The sequence below is a fragment of the Oncorhynchus masou genome, unplaced genomic scaffold (assembly GCF_036934945.1).
Source record: "Oncorhynchus masou masou isolate Uvic2021 unplaced genomic scaffold, UVic_Omas_1.1 unplaced_scaffold_8164, whole genome shotgun sequence".
Classification (NCBI taxonomy): Eukaryota; Metazoa; Chordata; class Actinopteri; order Salmoniformes; family Salmonidae; genus Oncorhynchus; species Oncorhynchus masou.
Window position 1 is genome coordinate 1 of NW_027014640.1, and position 13,139 is coordinate 13,139.

At 38.5% G+C, this 13,139-nt stretch overlaps 1 protein-coding gene across 1 annotated transcript; it reads left to right on the forward strand.

Moving 5' to 3' along the window:
- Positions 1-2,816: 2,816 nt before the first annotated feature.
- On the forward strand, positions 2,817-12,029 carry LOC135537561 (protein TBATA-like; the record flags this gene model as incomplete). Its single annotated transcript, XM_064963692.1, is given in 7 exon segments — positions 2,817-2,940; positions 3,069-3,174; positions 3,176-3,240; positions 7,092-7,180; positions 7,433-7,594; positions 11,465-11,547; positions 11,918-12,029. Coding segments are annotated over 7 exon segments (741 nt in total), but the record flags the coding sequence as incomplete, so codon positions are not given.
- Positions 12,030-13,139: the final 1,110 nt, after the last annotated feature.

A 13,139-nucleotide genomic window follows, 5' to 3' on the forward strand; every position in this document is an offset into this window, starting at 1 on the left:
TGTGATGTTGTCTGTGCCCAGTAATGTTTGTTCCATGTTTTGTGTTGCTACCAGTTGTTGTCATGTTGTGCTGCTACCAGTGTTGTTGTCATGTTGTGCTCCTGCCATGTTGTGTTGTTGCCATGTTGTGTTGCTACCATGTTGTTGTCATGTTGTGCTGCTGCCATGTTGTGTTGCTACCATGTTGTTGTCATGTTGTGCTCCTGCCATGTTGTGTTGCTACCATGTTGTTGTCATGTTGTGCTGCTACCATGCTGTGTTGTTGTCTTAGGTCTCTATGTAGTGTTGTGGTGTCTCTCTTGTTGTCATGTTGTGCTGTGTTGTTGTCTTAGGTCTCTATGTAGTGTTGTGGTGTCTCTTGTTGTCATGTTTTGTTCTTAGGTCTCTATGTAGTGTTGTGGTGTCTCTCTTTGTTGTCATGTTTTGTTGTGTTGTTGTCTTAGGTCTCTATGTAGTGTTGTGGTGTCTCTCTTGTCGTCATGTTGTGCTGCTACCATGCTGTGTTGTTGTCTTAGGTGTCTATGTAGTGTTGTGGTGTCTCTCTTGTTGTCATGTTGTGTTCTACCATGCTGTGTTGTTGTCTTAGGTCTCTATGTAGTGTTGTGGTGTCTCTCTTGTTGTCATGTTGTGTTGTTGTCTTGGGTCTCTATGTAGTGTTGTGGTGTCTCTCTTGTTGTCATGTTGTGTTGTGTTGTTGTCTTAAGTGTCTATGTAGTGTTGTGGTGTCTCTCTTGTTGTCATGTTGTGTTGTGTTGTTGTCTTAGGTGTCTATGTAGTGTTGTGGTGTCTCTCTTGTTGTCATGTTGTGTTGTTGTCTTAGGTCTCTATGTAGTGTTGTGGTGTCTCTCTTGTTGTCATGTTGTGTTGTGTTGTGTTGTTGTCTTAGGTCTCTATGTAGTGTTGTGGTGTCTCTCTTGTTGTCATGTTGTGTTGTTGTCTTGGGTCTCTATGTAGTGTTGTGGTGTCTCTCTTGTTGTCATGTTGTGTTGTGTTGTTGTCTTAGGTCTCTATGTAGTGTTGTGGTGTCTCTCTTGTTGTCATGTTGTGTTGTGTTGTTGTCTTGGGTCTCTATGTAGTGTTGTGGTGTCTCTCTTGTTGTCATGTTGTGTTGTTGTCTTGGGTCTCTATGTAGTGTTGTGGTGTCTCTCTTGTTGTCATGTTGTGTTGTGTTGTTGTCTTGGGTCTCTATGTAGTGTTGTGGTGTCTCTCTTGTTGTCATGTTGTGTTGTTGTCTTGGGTCTCTATGTAGTGTTGTGGTGTCTCTCTTGTTGTCATGTTGTGTTGTTGTCTTGGGTCTCTATGTAGTGTTGTGGTGTCTCTCTTGTCGTCATGTTGTGTTGCTACCATGCTGTGTTGTTGTCTTAGGCCTCTATGTAGTGTTGTGGTGTCTCTCTTGTTGTCATGTTGTGCTGTGTTGTTGTCTTAGGTCTCTATGTAGTGTTGTGGTGTCTCTCTTGTTGTCATGTGTGTTTTGTCCTATATTTTGTGGGTAGAATCCCCGTCCCTACAGGAGGCCATTTGCGTGAGTAGAAGTAAGCCAGTCCTGTTTCTGATCAACATTCCCAAAACGTGTCAGATAGAAACAAACATTTAGAAAGGCTCCGATGAAAGACTGACTTCATTACCTTACTTCCACTCACGCAGTTGAATTGCTTCGACATAATCCCTATCTCTTCTCTAGGGGTTTATAAGGGGCCAGTTGGCATGATGGCTCATTTCAATTTCCTCTCCTCCACATCATGGAAATGACTTGAAAATAGAGGGATATGGAAAGGGCTTTTTATAGAAAAACTCACAGCTGAAAAAGTGTAAGATGTTATGTTATTATTATCTCAATCTGTCTGTCTGTCTGTCTGCCTGCCTGCCTGCCTGCCTGTCTGTCTGTCTGCCTGCCTGTCTGTCTGTCTGTCTGTCTGTCTGTCTGTCTGTCTGCCTGCCTGCCTGTCTGTCTGTCTGTATTCCTAATATGTTATTACTAATCTTGTATTATTTCAATTGTCTCAAGGCTTAAAAATCCTTCTTTAACCTGACTCCTCCCCTTCATCTACACTGATTGAAGTGGATTTAACAAGTGACATCAATAAGGGATCATAGCTTTCACCTGGTTTCACCTGGTCAGTCTGTGTCATGGAAAGAGCAGGTGTTTTGTATACTCAGTGTTGGTAATGGCGTGTCATTTGGAATGTAGCCCCTGTGTGGCCTCAGAATATACGTGGATTTCCTCAGGGATTAATGCACAGGGTGGAAGTTACAGTCCCCATTGTTGAGGGATGCTTTTCTTGTTCATGTTGAGAGCCGAAGTCTCCTAGCAACATGGGAAACATTGGACACTAAATCAGAGTCTGAAGACTGTGGACAGGCAATGTGGACTTTCTGAGGGTAGGATAAGTTTATATTTGATTTATTAAAGAGTTTTTAATAAAACATTATTTTTTTAAAGACATCAGATTTTGTTATTTTTCATGTCTTGTAACAAAACTCTAGACCTAAAGATACCTTATAAAATCATGATATTTTATTTAAAAAATAAATTATTGAAGTCCACATGACTTCTCAAGTTTCCATGACAACATGATATTATTTATATACAGTATTGTGCACACTGTACATGACAAGGCTTTGGGTTGTATAGTGTGGAATGGCAATGGCAATTGATCTGTCTCTAATAAGTACCATTTAGCTATCGCTTTTATCCAAAAGCAGGTGGTCCCGGAACCTTTCTCTCACAGATCGTCATGTCGGTCTTTAACAGCCCAGATCCCTGTGGTGAAAGAAAACATCTGACAGGAACACGGGTCATCACAGCACGATAATGTTACGTGGAAACGACGGACGTTTCCAACATGGCCACTAGGGGCAGTCCACGCTTTGGAGCATTGAGTCACCACTCCTTCTTCTCCAGACACAACCCTCACCCACACAGAGTCACACACATCCAAGGTGAGAGACCGTATTGGACAAGGCACCCTATTCCCTATGTAGTGCACTTCTTCTTCTTCTTCTTTTGACCAAGGTCCATAGGGAATAGGGTGCTATTTGCCAGCCTCCGCCTTTCTTTTCCTCTATAGGTCTAAATGGGATTCCAGTGTGCATGGTGAATGACGACTGGTACGTGACCACCTCACTGTTCCCCCATCCGCTCATCAAGAGTCAGGTATTCAGGACAGATTCAGGGCACCTTTCTCCTGCCTGCAGGACACAGCGTGTTCGGAGGCAGATACAGCACCGGACACAGAACAGGTGAATTTATAAAAGGTTGCAAACCTCCCGGAAACTTCTCAAAAAATGTCCAGGTTTTCCAGAATTCCTGTTTAGAAGAATGAATTTGTTGTATTTTGAAATGAACATTGACAGAATAGAACATTGAGACAATGAGTTATTTTTCAGGTCATTTGCACATGGCCACCTGCGACAGCAGACACCACTGCCAATACTCAAATACATTAGATACTGAGGGTCTCTCTCTCTCTCTCTCTCTCTCTCTCTCTCTCTCTCTCTCTCTCTCGTTGACGTCTCTCTGGTCTGCCCTTCTCTGTTTCCCTACCATCCTCTCTCGTCCTGTTTATAAAGGTAACGTGTAAAAGTTGAAGTGATACAGTCTACTGTGGGCTCAACCCACCTCTGTTCTCTCTGTAGAGCATATTGAGGTGATACAGTCTACTGTGGGCTCAACCCACCTCTGTTCTCTGTAGAGCATATTGAAGTGATACAGTCTACTGTGGGCTCAACCCACCTCTGTTCTCTCTGTAGAGCATATTGAAGTGATACAGTCTACTGTGGGCTCAACCCACCCTCTGTTCTCTCTGTGAGCATATTGAGGTGATACAGTCTGCATCAGCTCAATTACCTCTGTTCTCTCTCTGTAGAGCATATTGAAGTGATACAGTCTACTGTGGGCTCAACCCACCTCTGTTTTCTCTGTAGAGCATATTGAGGGTGATACAGTCTGCTGTGGGCTCAACACACACTCTGTTCTCTCTGTAGAGCATATTGAAGTGATACAGTCTACTGTGGGCTCAACCCACCTCTGTTCTCTCTGTAGAGCATATTGAGGTGATACAGTCTACTGTCGCTCAACCCACCTCTGTTCTCTCTGTAGAGAGCATATTGAGGTGATACAGTCTACTGTGGGCTCAACCCACCTCTGTTCTCTCTGTAGAGCATATTAGTGATACAGTCTACTGTGGGCTCAACCCACCTCTGTTCTCTCTGTAGAGCATATTGAAGTGATACAGTCTACTGTGGACTCAACACACCACTGTTCTCTCTCCATCTGCCCTCTTCTGTCACTTTCTCTGTGTCTTGTCTGTTGCTGTCTCAGGTACTTGTTAGTCATTGCCTCCTTTGTCTATCTTCTTATGTTATGGTCTGTTCTGTTCTTCTGGTCCTCATCATATCCTAGTATTGTCGGGGGTGCCGTGAAAGTTTTTTTGCGATACTCTAACAAAGAAATAGGGTTTCTGACATTTTCGCAAGAACAATGTATTTATATTATAAATGTATTCATAAAGCCCTGCGTACACCAGCTGATATCTCAATGTGCTGTACAGAAACCCAGCCTAAAACCCCAAACAGCAAGCAATGCAGGTGTTGGAGCACGTTGGCTCAGGAAAAACTCCCTAGAAGGCCAAAACCTAGGAAGAAACCTAGAGAGGAACTAGGCTATGAGGGTGGCCAGTCCTCTTCTGGCTGTGCCAGGTGGAATTATAACAGAACATGGCCAAGATGTTCATAAATGACTAGCATGGTCAAATAATAGGTCTGGGACAGGTAGCACGTCCGGTGAACAGGTCAGGATTCCATAGCCGCAGGCAGAACAGTTGAAACTGGAGCAGCAGCACGACCAGGTGGACAGGGGACAGCAGGGAGTCGTCATGCCAGGTAGTCCTGAGGCATGGTCCTAGGGCTCCAGGTCCTCCCGAGAGAGAACGAAAGAGAAGAAAGAATTAGAGAGCATGTAATTTACACAGGACACCCGAATAGGACAGGAGAAGTACTCCAGATATAACAAACTGACCCTAGCCCCTGACACATAAACTACTGCAGCATAAATACTGGAGGCTGAGACAGGAGGTCAGGAGACACTGTGGCCCCATCCGATGACACCCCCGGACAGGGCCAAACAGGAAGGATATAACCCCACCCACTTTGCCAAAGCATAGCCCCCACACCACTAGAGGGATATCTTCAACCACCAATTTACCATCCTGAGACAAGGCAGAGTATAGCCCATAAAAGATCTCATCTCCATGGCATAACCCAAGGGGAGGTGCCAACCCAGACAGGAAGATCACATCAGTGACTCAACCCCTCAAGTAACGCACCCCTCCTAGGGACGGCATGAAAGAGCACCAGTAAGCCCAGTGACTCAGCCCCTGTAATAGGGTTAGAGGCAGAAATCCCAGTGGAGAGCGGGGAACCGGCCAAGCAGAGACAGCAAGGGTGGTTTGTTGCTCCAGAGCCTTTCCGTTCACCTTCACACTCCTGGGCCAGACTACCACTCAATCATATGACCCACTGAAGAGATGAGTCTTCAGTAAAGACTTAAAGGTTGAGACCGAGTTAGCGTCTCTCATGAGTAGGCAGACCATTCCATAAAAATGGAGCTCTATAGGAAAGCCTGCCTCCAGCTGTTTGCTTAGAAATTCTAGGGACAGTAAGGAGGCCTGCGTCTTGTGACCGTAGCGTACATGTAGGTATGTCTGCGGCAGGACCAAATCAGAGAGATAGGTAGGAGCAAGCCTATGTAATGCTTTGTAGGTTAGCAGTAAAACCTTGAAATCAGCCCTTGCCTTAACAGGAAGCCAGTGTAGGGAGGCAAGCACTGGAGTAATATGATCAATTTTTTGGTTCTAGTCAGATTCTAGCAGCCGTATTTAGCACTAACTGAAGTTTATTTAGTGCTTTATCCAAGGTCCCCGGAAAGTAGAGCATTGCAGTAGTCTAACCTATAAGTAACAAAAGCATGGATTGATTTTTCTGCATAATTTTTGGACAGAACGTTTCTGATTTTTGCAATGTTACCTAGATGGAAAAAAGCTGTCCTTGAAACAGTCTTGATATGTTCGTCAAAAAAGAGATCAGGGTCCAGAGTAACGCCGGGGTCCTTCACAGTTTTATTTGAGACGACTGCTTACAACCATTAAGATTAATTGTCAGATTCAACAGAAGATCTCTTTGTTTCTTGGGACCAAGAACAAGCATAAAGTAACATGGGTTTAAATGAGAACCATAAGAATACAGTAGTTGATTTTCAAAATGGACCTGTTCCTTGGCCAATCAGATTCACATCTTCAAAATTCATTAAAATCTTTAGAAACTATAGCTATAAACATTTTCATAAATTATCTCACCAACCAAATTATCTCAAGACACCAAACCAACTTTCACATCTTCAGGCTATCTTCAAATTCATCAAATGATTTATCAACTGTAACTACGTAAATATGTGCACATTTGCATAAGGTAGAGGTACCAAACCAATTTTCACAAGTTCAGGCTATCCTAATGTGAAATCCTTAAAAAGATTTATCAACTATAACTATATAAATGTGTTACATTTTTGCATAAAATACCTAGAACCGTTCAAGCTAGAGACACCAAACCAACTGTCACATGTTCAGACGTCCTAACTTCAAATTATTAAAAATGTTTAGAAGCTATAAACAGTGGAAATTAGCATAAATTAGCCAACAAATGTATGGTTGCAATGCCAGAAATAAGAACAAAGTAGAAGACATTTTAAATGCTACTGTTCTTTCACCATTTCACCTACAAACATTAAAACAATATTAAGAATTTTTAAAGTTACAAAACCACAAATACTTAAAAACAAGCTTTCTTCAGGAAATGTACTTTAAAAAAAAAAGTTTTTAATTAATTTGTAAATATTTCTAAAAAACATAATTCTGCTTACTATGGGGGTATTGTGGGCAGTACAGTGACACAATCTCAATGTAATCCTTTTAAAATGCTGTAAGATAACAAAACTATTCTTTGTGAAGGCACAATACATGATATCTATAAACAGACATATATAAAAGGATTAAGTGAGATTTCTTTGCTGATGCTCTTTCCTCTTTGCGTTAAAGCTCTGTTATCAGAAGCATGGAAAGAGGAGTTGAAAGATCTGTCTGCAAAAGTCAGCGTTTCAACACAGGACAAAAAGGACATGAAAGATGTAAGTACATTCATTTAAACACAATCAGCCATTATGTATAACATCGGGATTGTTCTTACCGTTATTTGGACAGGAGCTGAAGTATCATGTCTTCTTGACCTTGTCTATTGTGTTTTTTTTTGTGTGTGTATTTGTATGTGTGTCTGTGTGTGTGTGTGTGTGTGTGTGTGTGTGTGTGTGTGTGTGTGTGTGTGTGTGTGTGTGTGTGTGTGTGTGTGTGTGTGTGTGTGTGTGTGTGTGTGTGTGTGTCAGGAGAATGAAGAGGAGGGTCGAGGACTGATCCGGAGGACGACCCAGTACTCTGCCAAGACAGGGAGGATCATCCCTCCCTCCTCCCAGGCTTATCAGCGTAGCCACCAGGCTCAGGCACACCGTCACCCCCCTGCCCCTGCTCTACATCAGCAGGAACTTATGGTACTGTACAGGCTTTCACATTATCTGCTGAAGCGGTATATACTTTTCATTTATTATTACTATTATTACTACTATTATTACTATTATTACTACTACTACTACTACTACTACTATTATTACTATTACTATTACTACTATTACTACTATTACTACTACTATTACTACTACTATTACTACTATTACTACTACTACTATTACTACTATTACTATTACTACTATTACTACTACTACTACTATTATTACTATTACTATTACTACTATTACTACTATTACTACTATTACTACTACTATTACTACTATTACTACTACTACTATTACTACTACTACTATTACTACTATTACTACTATTATTACTATTATTACTACTACTACTACTACTATTACTACTACTATTATTACTATTATTACTATTATTACTACTACTATTACTACTATTACTACTACTATTATTACTATTATTACTACTACTATTATTACTATTATTACTATTATTACTACTACTATTACTACTATTATTACTACTACTATTACTACTATTATTACTACTACTACTACTATTATTACTATTATTACTACTACCATTACTACTATTACTACTACTATTATTATTATTACTACTTTATTACTACTATTACTACTACTATTATTACTATTATTACTACTACTATTACTACTATTATTACTATTATTACTATTTACTACTACTATTACTACTACTACTACTATTACTACTATTATTACTACTTACTAATACTATTATTACTATTATTATTACTATTTACTACTATTACTACTACTATTATTACTATTATTACTACTATTACTATTATTACTATTATTACTATTATTACTACTATTACTACTACTATTATTACTATTATTACTACTACTATTAATACTACTTACTACTATTATTACTATTATTACTATTACTATTACTACTATTATTACTACTACTACTACTATTATTACTATTATTACTACTACTATTACTACTATTACTATTTATTATTATTACTATTATTACTACTACTATTACTACTATTATTACTATTATTACTATTACTACTATTTATTACTATTATTACTATTATATTATTAGGGACTACTACTATTACTACTACTATTATTACTACTATTACTACTATTATTACTACTACTATTACTAGGAGATTTACTATTTAGGATTACTACTACTACTACTATTACTATTACTACTATTACTACTAGGAGGAGGATTACTATTTCATTTCGATGGATTACTACTACTATTATGATTACTACTACTACTACTACTACTATTACTACTACTACTACTACTATTACATTACTATTACTATGAGGATGATGATGGAGGAGATGATGATTCATGATTATTATTATGATGATGATACTACTACTACTATTACTACTACTACTACTATTATGGACAAGTGATTCATTACTATTACTACTACTACTACTATTATTACTACTACTACTACTATTACATTACTACTATTATTATCATTATTACTATTTATTACTATTATTAATATTCATTATTTATTATTATTATTACTATTTTTATTACTACATTTCTATTATACATTTACTACTAATTTATTACGCTTACTATTACTATTTATTACTATTATTATTTCATTTATTACTATTTACTATTTACTACTATTTACTATTATTACTATTTATTATTATTATCATTATATATTATTATTATTATTATTTATTACTATTTATTACTTACTATTATTACATATTTATATTTATTATTTATTTACTACTATTTACTTACTTTCTATATATTACATTATTTATTACTTATTTATTACTATTACTATTTATTATTACTTTACTACTTCATTTATTACTTTTTATTACTATTTATTACTACTATTACTATTTTCATTTATTACTATTATTACTACTTACTATATTATTAATGCTTTTACTATTTATTATTATTACTATTACTCATTTTACATTATTATTTATTACTATTTATTACTTACTACTACTTTTACTACTACTTATTATTAATATTATCATTATTGTTACTATTAATATTACTACTACTACTACTACTACTACTAATATTACTATTACTATTATTATTATTATTATCATTTTTACTACATTAATATTATTATCATGATATTATTATTATTACTGCTTTACTATTACTATTTATGATACGCTTTATATTATACGATGCTCATGAGACAATACATTATAATACCACTAATACTACTACTACTATTACTACTACTATTACTACTATTACTATTACTACTACTAATACTACTTACTACTACTACTACTACTATTACTAATACTACTACTACTACTACAACTAATACTACTACTACTACTACTATTACTTACTACTACTACTACTACTACCTATTACTATTATTACCACTACTACTACTATTACTACTACTACTATTACTACTACTAGTACTACTACTATTACTACTTCTACTACTACTAGTACTACTACTACTATTACTACTACAACTACTACAGTGCTCTAAAGGGAAAATGTTTCTCCCCCATTCTCCCTCTGTAAAACTTCAGAATAATTGAATTAAAAATGTATCTAAAATAAATATTGCTCTAAACTATCAATTAACAAAATCATATCAGAGACATGAGATAGTGGAGTATTTCATGATGTGGTGTTGAACAACGGACATTTTGATAAATAATAGAAAATAATCATCACCTGATTATATTCATCAGAGTAGACTGTATGTGTTCGATTATGTGATTTTATATCATCAGACATGAAAAACAAGAATGAAAGCTCCAGAATCTCCACAGAAATACACAGAAATACACAGAGAATGTGGGAGTTGATTTCAGGCTAACAGACTTCAACAGAGCTCGGGTCCTGAGGCAATTACATCTTCATTCGCAGAGCGAGAAACAAAACTTTCTAGCCTCATTTATAGCTGCCACTTAACATGTGCCCTTTGTCCTAATTTTGTCCGCATTCTGTTTGTGCCCACATTAAAAAAAATATGTTTAAACATGTTATTAAAATGTGTCTCATATCCATCCACTCTACCCACATTCTGACCAGATTTCTTGGTACTTCCCTGTATGCAAATTAATGGAGCGCCATGCTTTCAAAATAGTAGTTGTTTATTTTAAGACTCAAATTGAAGATTTTAGAAGGCAGGATACTGATGATTTAAATGGTTTCCTGTCCAGATCCGTCTACACTTGTAAGATATCCAGACACAACACGTGTCGGACTACTCCGGAGGTGGTCAGGAAGATCAGATCACAATGTGTCTTTTCAATCATCTACACCTGTCTGTACATGTGGGCACAATCAGAAAGTGGACAAGATCAGGACAAAGGACGATATTAGAACCAGGTATAAACGTGGCTCAAGACAATATGTAAATAGGGCTTCTGACTGTCCTGTAGATCAGGACAAAGGCTGCATGTTTGAACCAGGTTTAAATAGGGCCTAAGATGTGTGAATTAATCAATTTCTTGAGATGTCAAACAAATCTATTCAGTTTTGTGTCACCCTGTCATGGCCCCTCTCCCTCTCCTTTCCTCTCCTCCTCTCTCCTCTCCTTTCCTCCTCTCCTCCTCCTCTCTCCTTTCCTCACCTCCTCTCTCCTTTCCTCACCTCCCTCTCTCCTTTCCTCCTCTCCTCTCCCTCCTCTCCTCACCTCCTCTCCTCACCTCCTTCTCTCTCCTCCCCTCACCTCCTCTCCTGTTTCCTCTCTCTCTCTCTCCTTTCCTCCTCTCCTCTCTCTCTCCTTTCCTCCTCTCTCTCCCTTTCCCTCCTCTCCTCTCTCCTTTCCTCTCCTCCTCTCTCCTTTCCTCCCTCTCTCCTCTTGACAGGTGCTGGAGCTGCTGTGTCAAATCCTTCAGACTGACTCCTTCATCATTGGTCCAGCAGTGGCTGCTGCTCACGGGCCAGAGGGGTAAAACAACATACATGTACAAGCTGTGTCCTAAATGGCATCCTATTCAATCACATTTACCAATCAAATGTATTTATGAATCCCTTTTTACATCAGCAGATATCACAGAGAGCTCAGTTAGAACCCAGCCTGAAACCCCAAAGAACTACTGTTAACCAGGACCCAGAGGGAGGGGAGGGAGGGAGGGAGGGAGGGAGGAGAGAAAGAGAGGATGCACTGACCTTTGATTTGTTCTGAGAAAAAAAAGTGTGTTCAGTGAATCTAACTCCCAGTTGACTCCCTAGAGAAGGACATGGTGATGGGGTTGATTCAGTGAATCTAACTGCCAGTTGACTCCCTAGAGAAGGACATGTTGATGGGGTTGTTTCAGTGAATCTAACTGCCAGTTGACTCCCCTAGAGAAGGACATGGTGATGGGGTTGATTCAACAGGCCATGAAGGACAGTGTCTTCCTAAGGCAGCAGAGTATGATTGAGTGCGAGGTACCAGATGCCATCCACGCACCCTCTCTGTCCGCACTTACTAGCTGTGGACATGCAAAACTAAGACTTCATACAAGGTTGGTGTGGTTCGCAAACCAACAGAAAATTGTTTGTTTACCAGGTTACCAGGGTTTACCAGGGTTACCAGGGTTTACCAGGTTACCAGGGTTTACCAGGTTTACTAGGTTTCTCTTACCAGGTTTACCAGGGTTTACCAGGTTTACCAGGGTTTACCAGGTTTACTAGGGTTACCAGGGTTTACTATGTTTACCAGGGTTTACCAGGGTTTACCAGGTTTACTATGTTTACCAGGTTTACCAGGGTTTACCAGGTTTACCAGGTTTTACTATGTTTACCAGGGTTTACTATGTTTACCAGGTTTACCAGGGTTTACTAGGGTTACCAGGTTTACCAGGTTTACTATGTTTACCAGGTTTACCAGGGTTTACCAGGTTTACCAGGGTTTACTATGTTTACCAGGTTTACCAGGGTTTACCAGGTTTACCAGGGTTTACTAGGTTTACCAGGGTTTACTATGTTTACCAGGGTTTACCAGGGTTTACCAGGGTTTACTATGTTTACCAGGTTTACCAGGTTTACCAGGTTTTACTATGTTTACCAGAGTTTACTATGTTTACCAGGTTTACCAGGGTTTACTAGGGTTACCAGGTTTACCAGGTTTACTATGTTTACCAGGTTTACTATGTTTACCAGGTTTACCAGGGTTTACTATGTTTACCAGGTTTACCAGGGTTTACTATGTTTACCAGGGTTTACCAGGGTTTACCAGGTTTACCAGGGTTTACCAGGTTTACTATGTTTACCAGGGTTTACCAGGTTTACCAGGGTTTACTATGTTTACCAGGTTTACCAGGGTTTACTATGTTTACCAGGGTTTACTATGTTTACCAGGTTTACCAGGGTTTACCAGGGTTTACTATGTTTACCAGGTTTAACTATGTTTACCAGGTTTACTATGTTTACCAGGTTTACCAGGGTTTAATATGTTTACCAGGTTTACTATGTTTACCAGGTTTACCAGGGTTTACTATGTTTACCAGGGTTACCAGGGTTTACTATGTTTACCAGGGTTACCAGGGTTTACTAGGG